Here is a 17,210-nt window from a genome sequence, read left to right as displayed (position 1 = left end):
ACTTTCCTATTCGCATATTTTTCTTTAGAGTTTCGGAGACCACCATCTCCTTGGACTATTCTATCTTGATGAACAAACTATGCATTGTTTCGCCCCCGCGAACGCACTTGCTAGATTGCGACTCATGGCTAATACAGTTCTCGTTGCGCCCCTTTTTAGTAACATGCTGAACTTATTACACACTTCAACCTTTTGTGGACGTATCTTTCTCATGTCAAATAGAAAGTTTCAATGCTCTATGACGTTGAGTTTTGGTCACCTTGGGATGACCACGGACAGTCCATCATCCGCATACAAACTCTTGCATGAGTACTGAATTCTTTTGAGTGAGCAATTCCCTTCATCTCTATGAGCTTTGTACAACTCTTTTGGTCATTAGACAATCCATCCCACTTTGCACAATCTTATCCTCTACCAAGCACTTTGTTGGCCTTAAACATCATTAAGTTTGGTTGCCAATATCGACCCGTAACTCGAACTCAACCATCTCAACCTTTATATGCTATGCATTCTTCCTAACTCGCTTGTCCTCATAATGTCTCTTGCACAAAGGGTTGGTCATTCCTCTAAATATCAATCTGAAAAGTCTGCTCCTTTAAACTACTCATTTCTCTACATCTTAATGCTCATTTCCCTCAAACGATCAGACATACTGACTACCCTCAATGCACTCCGCTAGGTCTCTTAATGCTATTTCAGCAAACACTTGATAAACAATACAAATTACAAACATGAACTTCGCAAGTTCTAAACGATCGCGTGACAAAAGACCCAAGATGATCCTCCACGATCAAAAGTCCACACAAGACACTGCTGCGAAACAAGACAACGAACCCACTCTAAACACTACCCCAACAACTCATCCAACCATTAGTCACTTGGATAGCTTTTAGGTGTTGTACTAGTTAATACTTTGCACTACTCTACGAAGTTAGAAAACTCTCAAAATAACTATTATATAATCTATTTCTAGATAATTTTATCTCTGCATGAAGACTACACATAGTATGTGTTTACAAGCCTATAACGACCACAAAAGCCAACCAAAAAGAGATTGTCAAACTTACTCAAAACATGAATAAAAATCAAAAAATAAAAACATACACGAACATTACATCAGACATTTTATTTACAATTTTATCTGTGACATTTGCTCTACACACTTACTATATAATCATGTTAAATTTCACTGATATAAATAGCTTCATATGTGAGGTTACAATTTTGTAAGTTTGTCCTTCAATCTCACAAGATAGGGTTTATGAAACATGCTAGTCTCATGGAAGCCCAATAACTCCATGTGGAATATGCAAGTTATGCATGAGCTATCACATACAGATAGATACAAAGCAGGTGGCCATTTTGTCAAATGTGGCAACTTACGAAAATTATAGCTTCCCCACAAAGACCATTTTGTCACATTTCACATGACTTTCAGAAAGCAATAGTAGCTTCAAATATGCAACTGCAGAACTTGGGTTTGAACATCTTTTGGAGCCAACCAGATTTTGTTCACTATGATCCAGTTTGACCTAAAGAACACTCGATAAGATGCAATGTGACAACAGTTGTCATCGAAAAACACGCAGGCAACTCTTTCTTGAGAGAATCCTAGCGAGCTGTAGAATCTTAACATAAGTACTCCAAGAATTGATGTCAACTTGGAAACTCAAGAAAATTTTGTATCAGATGAGCTTCCTTCCAAGACAGATTAATCCTTTTCTCATCAAGAGCTCCACAGAGCACCTCAATCTCTGATGCCACATGTACAACGAAGACCCGAGTCCTGCAAAATTAATACAGAAAATGAAAATGTCCCAAGTGAATAACAGAAATCTTTCAATATCAAAACTTCATGTATACTCACCATATTCTCTCTAAAGATCATTCCAGTTTCGTTGTTCTTCCTTCTGTTCAAGCACTTCTATGCAATCAAACATCAAAGGCAGGTTAACATGGACTCATCACCATCCAAGAAAGATCTGTTGGAACTCAACTAAAATAAACAGAACAGTCCAACCCCTGGCATGTTTAAGATTCACAAAGCTGTGTGTATGGTTCCGGTATCCATTTCATGAATCTGGATGAGAAATAATTATATTAGTGATCCTCGGTGATCAAATTCAACAACTCTGACCATTGCAGTTATTGTATAGCCATAATGAAGTGAAATGACCTAATTATGATGAGTCCAACTACATATACAGGAGACAAAGTGTGGTCTGATTATTCTCCGAGTTTAATGTGTCACTATTTGTCAAGAGAAGAACCTCCTGAAAACAAACTATGAGCTCCTGGAATTATTGAAATTGATTACCAAGTAGCTTGAATTTACTCCACAACAAGATAAAGAAAGCAACTAGCATATATGGGCTTAATGCAAATGACACAGAAGGCCAAATTTTTACCTGCATCTAAGATGTTAATCATAATTAGACATCAATTACATTCATCAACAAAATGGAATGGATGATCCTACTGAAACCATTTTCACAAGGAAACATATTTAAGTCAGCTGGCAAAGGAGAAGTAATTCTATTAATTCTGAGAGCATTTACTTGGCAGCTGATACTATTTAACAAATTATGATATAAACAGAGAAAGGAGTTCATCCTAATTTTTCCAACTTGCTTCAAATTATGCGAAAAATAACAAGTATCTCCAGACAATTAAGAATACAGTTAACACTAGAACATATAGATTAAAAAGAAATTTAGAAACAAACAAGAGAGTACAAGCTGTAAAGTCCAATCTGAAAGGGAGCTTGACTTGTAACTCAAAATATGTCAAGTTCACATAATCTGAGCAAGCTATTAGAGTTTTAAGTTGATTTGGAAGATTGGTCTACTCACATGTTTTTCTTTTTTGTTGTTTCCTATTTAAAGCCATTTCAAGTAAATTAACCTTAGACAAACCAGCACTCAACTCAGCTCTTCGAGCAGTTTGACAGAAACTAAAACTATGCATCAGTATACTTTGCAACTTGAACCAATTAAGTAATTACTATATCAGTACACTTCTTGACTTGAACCAATTAAGTCATATGAAGGTTTTAAGCATATGTATAATGTTTAAAGTTGTATTTTCATTACTTGAAACATGTGAGTGCACATTAAATTATTATGTGATACCATAAAGACTTGCCACACATTTGGTACTTGGTCTTGAATGATTTCAGGACCCAGACTTCCAGTGCTAGTTACGCTACCGCATACCTTTGAATAGATAATTACAAGTCGTACATACAAAAGGACCCAAATCTCGATCTAGTGTTGATATCGGTCCGGGTCTAGTTCTGATATCAGTCGACAGCTGAACCAGTACTCTATTGGTACAACTGACATACCAATACTCGGTATAGATTGGTAACCCAGAAGAGGAAGAAAAGAGGAGGTGATGGCAGAGAAATCGACATTTCAATGAGAGGTGGAAGAGGAAGAGGATGCGACTTTTACAAGGAAAGAGATGGTGACGGTGATGGGCCAGGTGAAGGAGGAGGCGATTGCAAGGCAGCGGAGAGGAGGAATAGGCAGAGGAGGGAATAGTGACTAAATAACATATCAAAAAAATACCATCCGGTACCCAAGTTTTAATAATTAAAACTAGGCGATATGCCTAATAAGATAACCATACCAGTCGGTAAGTCCAATATGAACCAAATCTAGGTGACAACTGGTGGACCACATACCAGTCCAAGGTCAAACCAGTAGATACAGTCCTGTATTAACTGGTACAACAGGTTTTCTAAACCTTGGTACATACAACATCTAAAATTCTGCCTAAAAGTCGAACACTGAAACTTTACAGAATAATGTTCAAAATATAGCCTGTGAAAATTTTCAGTATGTTTTTTCCCCTTCAAGGATATTACTAATTTCTTTCTTTTGTTCCTTAAAAACATTTTTGTGGGAATGGAATCCTGAAATAATGAATAATACTCCCAATATTGACAAAACTGCTGGAAGGATAATCCAAAATACAGGTCAAAATGGGAACAGGAACCAGTTGTTATACCACAGGTATGAAAAACCACAATCACTGCCATGCCAAATTTGTGCCTTCCATGGTAACACAAGAATGCCATAATAACCAGCACTTGGATAACTTAGAAAAAGCACCATAATATGAAAGGAAATATTTGTCTACTAAACAGAATAATCCTTATGAAAAATTCAGTAAGTGTGATTTGGCTTGTTTGACACTTGCTAATTTTGTAAGTTCCGGTATCTTCTGCCTTGTATGCTGTACTCATAATTATGTGAGATATCATACCAACATTGATACCATAGAAGAAAGTTTTAACATGAAAAGTTAAAAAAGAACATCAACAATAATTTTTAGGTTACCATTTGTCCATAATGCTTGGTGAAAATATAAGAAACTCGAGCCCACTTGACTGTACTACAGATGAATTTACATAATAGCCAATCATATAGCAAAACCTGAGACATTAAAATTACCAGATAAGTTTGATTGAAAGAGAACCCTTGATATAAAGTATTAGCTAGGCACAGAAAATGATAAGTTCAAGAACTGACCTTCGCCACGGAGCTATATTTAGAAACTTTCTATCTGATTTTCAGACCAAAAGGTGCTAACCTATCATCCTTGATTTTTTCCCATCGAAGCCTCTTCGTAATATTCGTGTCCCGTTGAGACAACCTGCAAAGCTGTTCCTTCAACAAGCCATGCTGTGAGCTCTGGCTGATGTTCAAGGTGGTTAAGTGGATGCAGACTTCCATCATCCATTTGGACACCATAGACAAATGGGAGCTTAAATGTAAGAAAGCTTTCTGGTGGAAGAATGACTTGACAGTCAAGGCTAAATTGTGATTGCTGCTCACGGTTTTGAATAGATGGAGGTAGACAAGAGTCCTATAGTACATTAATGTTCAACAAGTTGTCAGTATACAAAATAAAGATAACGGGCATCTTTTAACTTGAACAGGCAACAACATGCAATAAGACTTCAAAATCTTGTAGTAAAATTATAACATCTAAAAAATCATTCAACTGTACACAAGTGATCATCCTAAAGAATCCATATGCATTTCTTTGTAAGAAACTGGTTAATTGTAAACTTTTGTCAAAAACCCCTTATGGTAAAGTATCAAACTTCAAATATTGTCCACATAATGGAAAAGAATTGGGTACTTATGACCTAAAAATTAACACTGGGAACTAGGAAGGCACCATTACTTACCTCGAATTGTATTACTGGGCATGTTGCTAAAACAGTAGGGAGCGGCGGTGTCACCTACATAACAAAAAAAAATGTTAAAGGGGGCAGGTTTATAATTTCATACAATGAGTAGATACTCTATATATAAGAGATAAGAGATTCTTTGTAGGAAAACTTTCTAAGTCTACGTATTTGACAACATGTTTTGGAATTATCCAGTAATGTATAATCATAGTTGATAATTTGATATCACCATTCTTAATTTCCATGTCATCAGGAAATCTAGCGAATCAGGAACAGTTAAGCATCAGCACTGCAAGCAGAAAATTCCAATGACCAGATTCCAGTAAGATCTACTAGTATATGCCATAGATCTAACATATCATTAATGCTATGAGATCAAAAATCATAATCACCTTAAGATATGTTTAACTTTGTCACCTTTTGTGGTTTTATCATTTATGATTAGCATAAGGTTTAAGATGGTCATGCACCTGGCCTTTCTTTACCAAGCTGTAACAAATTTTATAGAATGACTTACTGAACTTCTGACGTTATCCCTAGTATGCATCAACCATGCTATGAACTAAAGAGGTACTGATACCTGTTGAGGCTTATCATCATCAATTGTAAGATTAAAAAAACAAATTTCTCATCTCATTAACCACTAACTTATTCCAGTTGATGAGAGATTGTTGTTCACTGCAACCTATGGGCAGAGTGAAGTCACATACAAAGAACAAATATTTCTATTGTTGTGCCTTATGGGATCCTTTCTTTTCAACATGATATATTGATATATATCCTATCATGTTGTATTAGTGTCCTATATCCATATCTATCATTCCTAGCCAACTAATCTTAGAGCCGAACAACAATTCTTGGGATCTTGGCTAATTCTAACCAAAACCAGATCAATCCTAGTCTACCTAGATTGTCAAATTCCGGTCAACAGTTCAATACCAATGGAAAACCTGATTTCATCCTTTTGAAACCTACTAGCGCTTTAGATCAATGTTATTAAGAGGTGCTCACCTAGGCGCCCGATCGAGGCGACACAAGGCCCAAGTGCCTTCAGTTTGGTTCAAGTGAGCGATTGAGTTGGCTGCGGTGCCTGAGTTAAACCACAAATGGGTTCGATTTGGGTTCGAACAAGAATGACTTGGCCGAACCAATTCAGCCAACTAAAACCTCACTCTAATTCTGACCAAAACTTCATCATCTCTGCTGCCCTCCACCGCGGCCACGATCTCCCCTACTTCCTCCGCTAACTGCTCATTGGAACAAGGCAGTCGGTGACCGGAAATTGGCATTCGTGCACAAGGTGGCCCTCAAGCAATGCCTTCCCTTCTGAGCCTCCTCGACAGCCCCATCCCCCGCCTCCTCCATGCTTCCCCCCTCTCCTTCCCTCCCACTGTCACTTTCCCTCTTTCTCCACCATCGACCATTGCTGAGTCTCCCCAACAGACCCCCTCTCCCTTCCGCATCCCCCTCCTCCGCAGAGCCTCTCTTATAGCCCCCCTCACCCTTCCTCCTCCGTGCTTCTTCTCCTCTCCTTCCATCCCGCTATCCCCTCCGTCTTTCTCCACCTATGTTGTCGCCCAGCCTCCCCGACAAACCCCCTCCCCCTCCATCCCTCCCTGAAAGCTCGTCACAACCGATAACCCCCCTTAGGATGTCCCCACCCTTTCACTCGGGTCTCGCCTCTTTATCTTTCTCCTCCGCTATCACCCCAGCCAAGCCTCCCCGGACCCCGACAAACCCTCCTCCCTCCTCCACCACCATCACCTCCTCCTCCCCGATAGCTCCCCTACCAATCAACAATTTATTTATATTTCTCTCCTAAAATCCTGACCACCAATATCTTTTTTGGTTACTATAGCAAGACTCTAGAATGTTACATGAAATATATGATGAATGAACTGAACTGATTGGTAATGATGCTTTTATGTCCTTTTAAGGTTTTTGCAAATGATACTTTGTATGATAGATGGAATAGAAAGTCCAGTGTGTAGAAAGGCAAATGCAACAATCAAGCATTTGCCTATAGCTGTACAGCACTAGCATGAACATATGTCCTTAATTATATTTTAGTGATCATATGGAATACTAAGCATTTGCAAATGATTTTTTAGTGATCATATTTTTCCTTTAAATTTTTTATAATTTCAATATTTGCAAGTGCCTCACTATGCTCGGGTGAGCATGTAGCACCTTGTGCATTTTGACACCTCAGTGCCTTTTAGCAATTTGTAGCCAGATGTTACGCACTTATGTTATGCCTCACCAAACTATCTAATTAGATTGGCCTTCTTAGTTCTGTTCGGACATTGAAGCTAGTTCCACACAAGGCTCTCGTCCCTTCTTTGCTAGATCATCCATGACAAACTCATCAGCAGATTCAGCTCCCTCAGAGATATCTGCTACCTTAGAAATAAGTGACTATAAGGCCCTTGCGGCACAGTAGTCAACCTTGGTCCCAGGTGGAAATCCAATCCTTTCAATGGTAAGGGCAACCTAGCACCTTTGACTACACTACTTTAGATGGTAACTAGAGCTTATCATTCATATCAAGCAAATTTATGATATGCAGAAAAGAAATTCCCTTATTTATTGCATGGGTATATGGAACTTACGCCCTAAATTAGTTCTAAGTTCGTCAAAACATCGTAGCTACAAAGCCATGTGAATTAGTAAGTCAACCATATTCAACTGAGATTTGACCACCTTAAAATCCAAAAGAAACAACTGAAAGAATAATATTCATTCAACAGAATGAATAAGATATCAAGATAGAATGGATACTTACCAGAAAAATGCGCTGAAGTTGTGATGTTGTACCTGCAAATTTAATCTTTTGATCCTTTCTTGTTAAATTCCTACAATAAGGGCAGTTCATATGTAGCGGTAACTTTCTGTTCAAAAGAGAAAATGCAGATCCACCATCATCAAGCCTAACATGTAAAATATTTCTGTCAAGCTTTTGCTCATAGCCTGCAGGTAATGGAAGTCCATTAACAGGCTCAAACCATTCAGCGCCATATCTGGATAATAGTGTGATTCTACCTTGCTGTTCATTATATTTAGCTGATGTTTCCATGGACTTTTGAGTTTTCTTCATGTTATTTACAGTGGTAGTTGTTCCAGATAAGTTTTCTGGAACTTTCTCATACAAACCAGTCTTAGTATCTGAATTTTGACCAGAATCATCAGCAGAGGAATGCAATTTATCTGCCAAAGAATATGAAGACTCAAGCTCTTTCAGGTGCTCTGGGGATATCAGAAACCGGTGACCGAAGGAGCACTCATGTTCAAATCCAACATACACGATGACTTGCTTTGAATGATTATCCTTTGGAATTTTTTCACCACCAATATTTACTGGCACTATGTTGCTCCCTATCTGCAAAACAGGGTTGCCTTCAGTTTGGCCTTTAGTACCTGATCTGGTTATGCTTTCATGTGAGAACGTATGTTCAGCTTTTTGAGGTCCTTCATGATTATCAGCTACAGAAACTCGATGCCCATTTTGATGGGGCACACCTAATTTTCTCACAATTTTTTCTGTGTTTTCTTTTGGCAGTTTTTTCTGCTGAAGACTTGGAAATGGATCTACACTATTATTACCAGCAACAACTTCAGAGAAAGGCTTCTTCATAGGAAAAGATGGAAGACCCTTCCCAAAGCTAATACTTGAGTCCTCAAGGGGCACCGCCTCCGATTTCTTTCTAAAATTTTCAGATGCTCCAGACTTAGTTTCCCTCTGCAACTGACCAGCACCAGTTTTCTTTACGTCATCATCTAAAACAGGCGAAAGCTTACATTCTGGAGTTGAATTTGCAAAAGAAGACTTGCCCACTGTATTAAAAAGCAAGCAATTTGCTCCCTTTTGTTTCTCAAGAGAAATTGTCCACTTAAGCAAGTACTTTTCAGTGGAGGAGAATCCAGTTTGAAGCAAGCCCTTTGATGGTTTATAATATCTTGCTCCAGCTATGCGCATCAAACGCCATGAGTTCTCAGAAAGAGGTCTTACATGACTTCCTCTAGGTAATATAAGAGTTGGAAGGAGATCTTCACAATTCGCAAAGCAACTGAAAGTTATGTTTGCACTCTCAAAATCAAAAGGATCATCACGAAGTTTTCTTGATCGGCCGCAAGCACAGGCATGAAGAAAAACATATCCGCTGGAGTGTTGTTTTTTGTCATCATGTATCTGGTGCATGCATGGCTTTCCTGTAAGACTAACAGCATCACAGAGTTGTCTTCCTGATTCCCATATTGTCGTGCACTCCTCTTCCAGCTTCCTTGAAAATTTTTGCATGGCTGGTCCTTTAACCATGGAATTGAAAAAGTGCAAAGCCCTCTCCAAATGGGCCTTATGCAAAGAAGTTGGATAAAAAGGAGGTAACTCATTTAGGTATACTTTCTTAGCAGCTGGGAGAGCTCTTTGACACCAAGAAATAGAAAACTTCAAGTTCAGGTCCTTGCTACTTTCCAGACAAGATATAGCTGCTTCAATAGATTTAGCATCTTCAAGAGAAATTTGTTGATCCTGCATCTCATTGGCATGTTTTTCAAGGAATGATCTCTTAACTTTTCCATCTTCATCTAGAAAGCTGTCTTCAACAGAAAGCAACGAATCAAGGATCAGACTACTAAGAGACAACCAGCGTTCCAGACTTGGAAGTTCAGGAGCACTAACAGGCTTCCCAGCTGCAGCTGATGCTGCTGCAGCAGCTGCTGCTGCTGCTACCATTCCCACACCAACTACTGAACCACTACTCGCGCTACCTGGTAACCCTCCTCTGCCTCTTAAAGCATCAACCTGCCTGTACAGAAAATCCTTGATTGACTGAATATCCTCATTATTCAAATTCTGGCAATGGTTTTCAAGAGAGAACACATCAATTGCACGTTTTGAATTTAATGCATCCTCAATAAACCCTGTCATAAAATCAAGTGATTCACCTCTTTGGATCATAGACCTATCTACCAGTGAAACAATCCTTGATGCATCAAGCAAAAACAAGGGCAGGTTACTCAAACTACCTGCACCTCTTGGACCAAGATTACTGTGTTCTGTGCCAACCAATGTTCGGCATTTCTTTATCAAAAATCTGACTTGTGACTCCAGTGATGATTGCAACTTTTTCTTGAAACTACCTTCATTTTTACTAGCCGGGTGTGTTAGCACTACCACAGGACCAGAACCTTTTACGCTTAAACCAGGCTTCGACGGTCCACCTACGCTTGTAAGCTGAGTAAGAGACATTGCATCACCAGAATCCTCAGCACTGGGGGAAGGATTGGACCCATCAAATAGGTCATCAACAAAAACAAAGAGAATGACAGGAGTACACTGGCCTGGAAGCACAGATGAATTACTCCCTGAACCCGACATTAAAGAGATGGATGAACCATGGCGATTTGAGGCTCCACTACGTCGGCTGGGAGGAGATATGGAAGTGACTCTAGCTGCATTGGGAAGCAAGATGGCTGAAGTGGTTTTAGATAATGTCGGTGCAATTTTGGATCTTACAAAAGGGGCTAAAGCATGCTTTGCATTTTGCAGCATCCGGAACCTTTTTAAGATCTGGGTATCAAATCGGGCACCATCTTGAAGAAATATAATCACATGACAGACCTGATTTGAATTAAGAGAATTAAATTAGAATTGCAGTTAAAACTGTTAGCAAAATCACAACTTGAAAGACCCCGTCATTTTCGTAATCATGAGTTGTACAAGCATTGCAAAGAAAAATGCAACATATACAAGTTTTTAATCCAAATTCCACTAACTTAGACTTCCATGAAACCAAGAAAACCTAAACTCAGTCTTGTATCCAAAAAACAACAATAAATTCGTAGCACTTTCTGTTAGTGGTTGGAGTTATATTTCACTTCATAGAATCCAATACAAGCCAAATCTGTAAACCTGGTCCCATATAATCTCCACCAAATCAACAAATAAATCAAACCGTAAACAGATCAACCCATATTTCCGCTGCCGATACCTGTTTGGATTGATAGGAGAAGGCAATCAAATAGCAGATGTCCTAAACAATCAAACGGAAAAGTGACAACCAAACGAGAACCTAAAAACTCACGGAGAACATGAACAGCATCCCCCGGAGATCATCAGCATCACAGGTTTCCAAAGCCGAAACCGACCTATACCCCTCGTCATCTGTTCTAGAGGAGCACAGCAACGAAAACGGCGACAAAGACGACGAGAACTGGAGGAAGACCACCCCTTTCTCTTTCTCAAAGTGAAAACTGATCCTGCGGCGGCGGAACCACTCCTCCACCTGCCCGCTTGACTCGGACCGAGAAGCGAAGAGATCCTTGTCGAGGTTGCCGCAGCCGAAGACGTTCGCGTCGAGGATCCTGTTGATCAGATGGGTAGCGTCGGTGCTTGGCCTACTGCTGAGGAAGCCTACGACCACGACGCCTTCGGGATTAGAAGGAGAAGGAGATGGAGGAGGAAGAGGAGAGGAAGAAGGGTTGCTGACGGAGATGCTGGCGGCGGCGGGGGCAGCGGTGGGGACGGGGCCAACGGAGGTGGAAGAGGAAGCAGGAGAGGTGGAGGATGCAGTTGGAGGTGGGGTACGGACGAGGACGCGGATGGAGGGGGAGGAGGAGGAGTTGGGGTGCGCCATCTGCGGGCGGCGCGGGCGTGGGATAGTACAACGGGCGGCGGCGATGACCGGCTCTTTATCTCTCTCTCTCTCTCTCTCTCTCTCTCTTTTTCGGGCTACACTGTACACGGACTTCACATGGTTGGGTCCGTTTGGGCTCGGGACGGAGTCAGATGATACCTATATAACAAATAATTATATATATATATATATATATATATACTTAAAAAGAACTAAATATATAAAAAAATTAAATTTTAAAAATAGGTATATAACTATAATAAGCATAATAATAAAAATTCTATAAATAAATTATAATTTTTTAATCAAATTAAAATATTATTATTATTTTATTTATATTATATTTAATCGGTTTGAAATCGAAACCACTAATATGGAATCGGAATCGTCAGTAAATTAGAAATCGAAATCGTACCGCTCATCATCGATTCTGATTTTATTTGAGCCCGTGGAACCGTTAGATCGATTTGATTTTGGTTAAAATTGAAGCAGCATCAGAATTATTTTGGAGAGAAACAACGCGGCGAAGTATGGCGTTAGCTCTTGAGAGTCCAATTGAACCACCCATTTGCTTGGCCCTATCGAGGTATGCAAGAATGGCAAAAGCCTCCTCTTCGACGGGAGAGTGCAAGGATCAAAGTTTAGCAGTGACTGTCATTGAATTGATAGTTCACCTTAGATTGAATCGTACTCGGAAGAATGCAAGCGAAGAAGATAACACATACGGCAGGGATCCAATCAGCTATAGGCAGTCCACTCACTCTATGACAATCAGCTTGCCAAGAATCCCTCCCGAGTGGGTAATGCTTTGGATTACCATTTTGGTATTGCTTCTTCTTACTATTGTGTTGTTGGGAATGCAATTTTTCGATCATACATCATAAGTTTCAAGTGAATGCTTTCTTTTTTGTGAGTCTGTTCTTGAGAGAAGGAGAAAATATACATGATAAGTTTAGGATTTATGGTGCCGAGTTGAAATGAGAGAGGAAAACTTTATTATTAGATCATGTGAAAGCTCAGTGTCTGAATCAGACTTGCATCACAAACAAAATCGGTGTCTTCATGCAGTAGATATATCGATTCACACTCGTGACGACGATTACTTCGAGCTGATAGGATCCATAACACATTTCCACAGGCACACAACGATTCGAAGGGATCCAACAACGACGACGACGATCGAGGAGGAGGAAGAGGAGGAGGGAGGAAGAAAAAGAATGAGAAGGCAAAAACTCAAAGGAAGACCTTGGCCACGTCCTTCATGAGGCCAGGGTTGGCGCGGCAGAAGGCGCCGAACTCCTTGAAGTCGATGTTGCCGTCGCCGTCGGTGTCGATCTCGGCCATGGTGCGCTTCACGTCGTCGGCGGAGGTAGAGCCCAGCGTGCGGAGGACCTCGGCGAGCTCCGCCAGCGAGATCTTGCCGTCGCCGTTGGTGTCGAAGCGCTTGAAGACCTGCTCCATCTCCGGCGAAACCTCGCCCATCTTCTGTCCTGCGATCGATCGATGCTGCGTGACGTGTTGCTTGAGCTGAGGGGGCGGGAGGAGAGTGAAGGGAGGAGCGAGCAGGGGGATCATAAATGGAGGGCGTGGCCTGAGAAATTGGTGGATCGCCCTCGCGAAGCGGAGATCGGGTGGTGGTGGTGGTGGAGTTCGCGTGGGTCCTTGTGCATGCAGACGAGCGAGCGGCCATGCCCCCCGAATCTATGTAATTACGGTCAAACCCCCACACACGTCACTGACTCCATCATCACCATCCTATCAAATTATTGATCACTGTTTGTCAATCTAAAAGCTCATATAATGAAACATGATTTGGAATCAGGAGTTCCAATCACGTGATAGGGCATGATACAGTACACAGTAGTCCTACGCCAATCTCAAAGCACGGATGTGAATCGAACGTTGTGTTGGATCCGATTTATTACGAACCCAAAGTGGCCCACACCCAAGACTCGGTGATTAACTGTCTTCACGGGTTTAGGGTTGGGCACATGGTCGGCAAAAGAAGCCATTGCAAGGGGACCCTCTTCCAACGTCATGTTTGACATGTAGTCACGTTGGGATCTCGGTGTCGTTAATCGATCGGATAGTTCATAGATACACTAAGCCGACAATTTTGATGGGTCCCTGTTAATTTTTACAGCATGTTCATGGAGTTCGTAGCATCAGCCATTGTGTCGTGCTCCTTCCTTTCGGAAGTGGAGAATGATGCTGTGTTTATTGTATTTCATTCTTCCTTGTTATTATATACATAATTACTGAAAAACTATTATCAAATCCTATGAATATAAATTTATTGTTCCGTTAGTTTAGTTTGTTTTGTGGGATATGTTCTTATCACAACAACAATAAACGTTATGAATAGTATTTATGTCTTATCTGTTAGATTAGGTAGTCATATGAAATAATAGGAAGAGAGGAGAAGGATCTAGTTTTCATTGTAGATTGATATCTCAGATTCGACGATAGAGACGTTTGTATATCATATAAGGTTTATTCTTCTGAACAACAATGAAAAGTATGCATCGTAATATATTGTTAGATCTAATTTTATTTAATTTCAATCTTGGCATAAAAAAATTTTCATATTACAAATAGCATGATTATAGATTTTATACTAATATTATCACCTAATTGGTTTAGCTTTTGCCATCTTTCTTTCTTGTTTTAGCTTTAACCTCTCTCTATTTCATTTTGTAGGGTTTTGTGTTGTACTTCTTATGTGCATACTTGAACTAGATGATTGTTTCCCCCTTCTATCTCCTAAAAGAATCACACAATTTTTATACTTCACAAAAAAGTTCTTATGGATATTGGGTGTTCTTGCATGTTGTTCCACACACACTTGCATATCACATTAATGAAACTAGCAGCTGCAGAGTTGCCTGTTAGATTGCTGCCCTAAATCCAGCAATTGAGTCCCCATGCCATTATTTTGGACGGACCTTTCGGTGGATTACTTTCAGATGCTAGCAAAACACTTACAGCTTAGGTATGTATATTGACTTGGATGCCTGGATCTACCTTCTCATCACCCAATGGATGAGGGCAAGAGCACAGATGTGGTTGGATGGCTACCTGATAGGTCAAGCAAACCAGACATGAATGTTTTATCATTGTTATTATTTTACTAATATATCAAAAAATTAAACAGATGGCAAAAAAAAAAAAGGTGAAAAAACAAAGTGTGAGAAAGGAACAGGATACATTAATGAGATATTCTACCAACTATCTTAAGTGTCAGACATTAATGAATAGTGTCACTGTTTCAGTTTGTTCTCATCTTGAAAGTGAAATAAATTTGAGTGGATTCATAGCTGACTAAATTGATATACTATAGAGTTAGATTTCATTACTCTTTTTGTATCATCTCTACCTAATCCTTTTTTTGGGGGACTTATCTTCATCTAAATTTGCCTATCGGTATCCACCGCTCAAGTTTTCTTGTGATGGTAACCGTTCCATCTTCCTATTTATACTCACCTTTCTTCCCTGTAGTGTCACAGCTGGTTGAGCTCCCTCCATGGCTCTCCTCCTCTTCTCCTCCATTCTGCTCTCCATACTACAATGCAGCAGTGCTCAGCCCTCCCCTGGCTACTACCTAAGCAGCAGGTTCAAGCCTTTGCCTGGCTTCTACCATGGATACAACACTCTGTGGGGGGCCCGGCATCAAACAGTCTCAGCAGACCAGTCCTCGGTGGCCATCTGGCTCGACAGGAGCTCAGGTCTGCTGCTCCTCCTCCTCCCTCACGGTTCATCTCAGTCTCATGTTAACCCTGCCTCTGCTGCATCGATAACAGGCAGCGGATTCAAGTCGAATCGCCCATTTCGAAGCGGCTATTTTGCGGCATCGATCAAGCTCCAACCTGGCGACACTGCAGGAGTGATCACAGCTTTCTACGTGAGTTCTTTCTTGGCCAACTCCCGTTGCCGTCTTGCTTGCTTGCTTGTGCATCATTCGACATTGTGCTTCAGCTGTCGAACAACCAAGTGCATCCTGGGTTCCATGACGAGGTGGATATCGAGTTCCTGGGGACTACTCCGGGGAGGCCATACAAGTTGCAGACGAATGTGTACGTCAAGGGGAGCGGCGACGGCCGGGTCATCGGGAGGGAGATGAAGTTCCACCTGTGGTTTGACCCTGCTGCTGACTTCCACCACTACGCTATCCTGTGGAACCCAAATGAGATCATGTAAGACTTGGTGCAGAGAGGTTGCAAGCTTGAATCATGAAACTACGTCTCTCTCCAACTCTCCGTGCATGCAGATTCTTCGTCGACGACATACCGATACGGCGGTACCCGAGGAGGAGCGACGACACGTTCCCGCTGCGGCCGATGTGGGTGTACGGGACGATCTGGGACGCGTCGTCCTGGGCCACCGACAACGGCAAGCACAGGGTGGACTACCGCCACCAGCCGTTCGTCGCCAGGTTCACCAGGTTCGTCGTGCGAGGCTGCTCCGCGTACGCGCCGCCGGGGTGCCGCCCGGTGCCGTCCTCGCCGTCCGGATTCGGGCTCAGCAAGCAGCAGCTCGCCGCCATGGCCTGGGCGCAGAGGAACTACATGGTGTACGACTACTGCAGGGATGACCGGAGGGACCGTTCCTTGACTCCCGAGTGCTGGGCTTGACGCCGCTGCAAGTAGTCACATGGGAGTGTTTAGTGTTGGTTTTAGGGGAATGATGGGGGAGAGGAAATACCGCCATGAAATAATTCGTGGTTGCTATTGGTCGCATGATGAAGAAAGCCTGTAGAGAGGATAGAAGAAGAATAACTCACAGCCTCTCCAACGCGTCGTACTGTAAGCGCGTCGAAGCCGCGTTGCCCAGTGACTGTTCTCTGTTTTATTCCATTGTCTTTTGTCTCGTATGGCTTGGCTTCGATCGACCTCGACATCTATATAAATCACAAGAACTCTAAACGGAATTCAGTACGCAATAATAATTTGTAATGTGTAACTGAATTGCAAGTTAGAGGATTTAGTAGGGCAGACAGAAGAATGAGATCACCTACAATTATATCTGAATAATTGATCAATGCCTGATTGAGGTACACCACATGCAGAAGTTGGTAAGTGATAGTTTGGAAACGAGTAAACGAGGCTGCGGGAATGTACATAATCATATCACTACTGCCTGCTAAAAGGGCACATCGATGTGTACATATCACTTCCTGCTAAAAGGAAGACAAGCATACCGGTGTAAAAGGATATGACTACACATTATGCACATAGGGCCAAAAGGAACAGATGATTACCAAGCAAACTTACTGGGTGGCGGAGTGGTCTTCGCTTTGTGACTTCACCTCAGACCACCTTTCTTGGGCAGCAGCCAGCTCAGTTGTGCCAGAGATTATGCACTGTGATTTC

General features: G+C 41.3%; 3 protein-coding genes and 1 long non-coding RNA gene across 8 annotated transcripts; 1 reads left to right on the top strand and 3 right to left on the bottom strand.

Annotated features, from left to right (window-relative positions):
• Positions 1-1,171: 1,171 nt before the first annotated feature.
• On the bottom strand, positions 1,172-11,968 carry LOC103981244 (uncharacterized). Of its 5 annotated transcripts, none has more exons than XM_065165649.1 (8): positions 11,290-11,968; positions 7,992-10,826; positions 5,204-5,257; positions 4,539-4,875; positions 4,347-4,442; positions 2,177-2,414; positions 1,868-2,080; positions 1,172-1,786 (listed from the first exon to the last, which is right to left on the bottom strand). In XM_065165649.1, exons 1-4 carry the CDS (start codon positions 11,839-11,841, stop codon positions 4,603-4,605), a joined length of 3,714 nt encoding a protein of 1,237 aa, XP_065021721.1. In that variant the 5' UTR covers positions 11,842-11,968; the 3' UTR covers positions 1,172-1,786; positions 1,868-2,080; positions 2,177-2,414; positions 4,347-4,442; positions 4,539-4,602. The 5 variants fall into 5 exon arrangements, with proteins under 5 accessions (XP_065021721.1, XP_065021720.1, XP_065021722.1 ...); XM_065165648.1 differs by having other exon boundaries at positions 2,177-2,294; XM_065165650.1 differs by having other exon boundaries at positions 2,177-2,273.
• A 917-nt stretch (positions 11,969-12,885) lies between these two features.
• Positions 12,886-13,479, bottom strand: LOC103981243 (polcalcin Phl p 7-like). The gene has a single exon (XM_009397897.3). The coding sequence runs from the start codon at positions 13,414-13,416 to the stop codon at positions 13,075-13,077; it is 342 nt and encodes a 113-aa protein (XP_009396172.1). The 5' UTR covers positions 13,417-13,479; the 3' UTR covers positions 12,886-13,074.
• Positions 13,480-14,927: 1,448 nt separating this feature from the next.
• LOC135646508 (uncharacterized) lies at positions 14,928-16,269 on the bottom strand. The gene is made up of 2 exons (XR_010499260.1): positions 16,129-16,269; positions 14,928-16,011 (listed from the first exon to the last, which is right to left on the bottom strand). It is a non-coding gene; the product is annotated as an uncharacterized LOC135646508 (long non-coding RNA).
• Positions 15,365-16,707, top strand: LOC135646460 (probable xyloglucan endotransglucosylase/hydrolase protein 32). The gene is made up of 4 exons (XM_065165645.1): positions 15,365-15,566; positions 15,642-15,742; positions 15,817-16,034; positions 16,109-16,707. The coding sequence occupies exons 1-4, from the start codon at positions 15,365-15,367 to the stop codon at positions 16,470-16,472; spliced, it is 885 nt and encodes a 294-aa protein (XP_065021717.1). The 3' UTR covers positions 16,473-16,707.
• Positions 16,708-17,210: the final 503 nt, after the last annotated feature.

The sequence above is a fragment of the Musa acuminata genome, chromosome BXJ1-4 (genome assembly GCF_036884655.1).
Source record: "Musa acuminata AAA Group cultivar baxijiao chromosome BXJ1-4, Cavendish_Baxijiao_AAA, whole genome shotgun sequence".
Taxonomy (NCBI): Eukaryota; Viridiplantae; Streptophyta; class Magnoliopsida; order Zingiberales; family Musaceae; genus Musa; species Musa acuminata.
The sequence above is the reverse complement of the archived record's forward strand: the minus strand, read 5'-3'. Positions and strand labels throughout refer to the sequence as shown.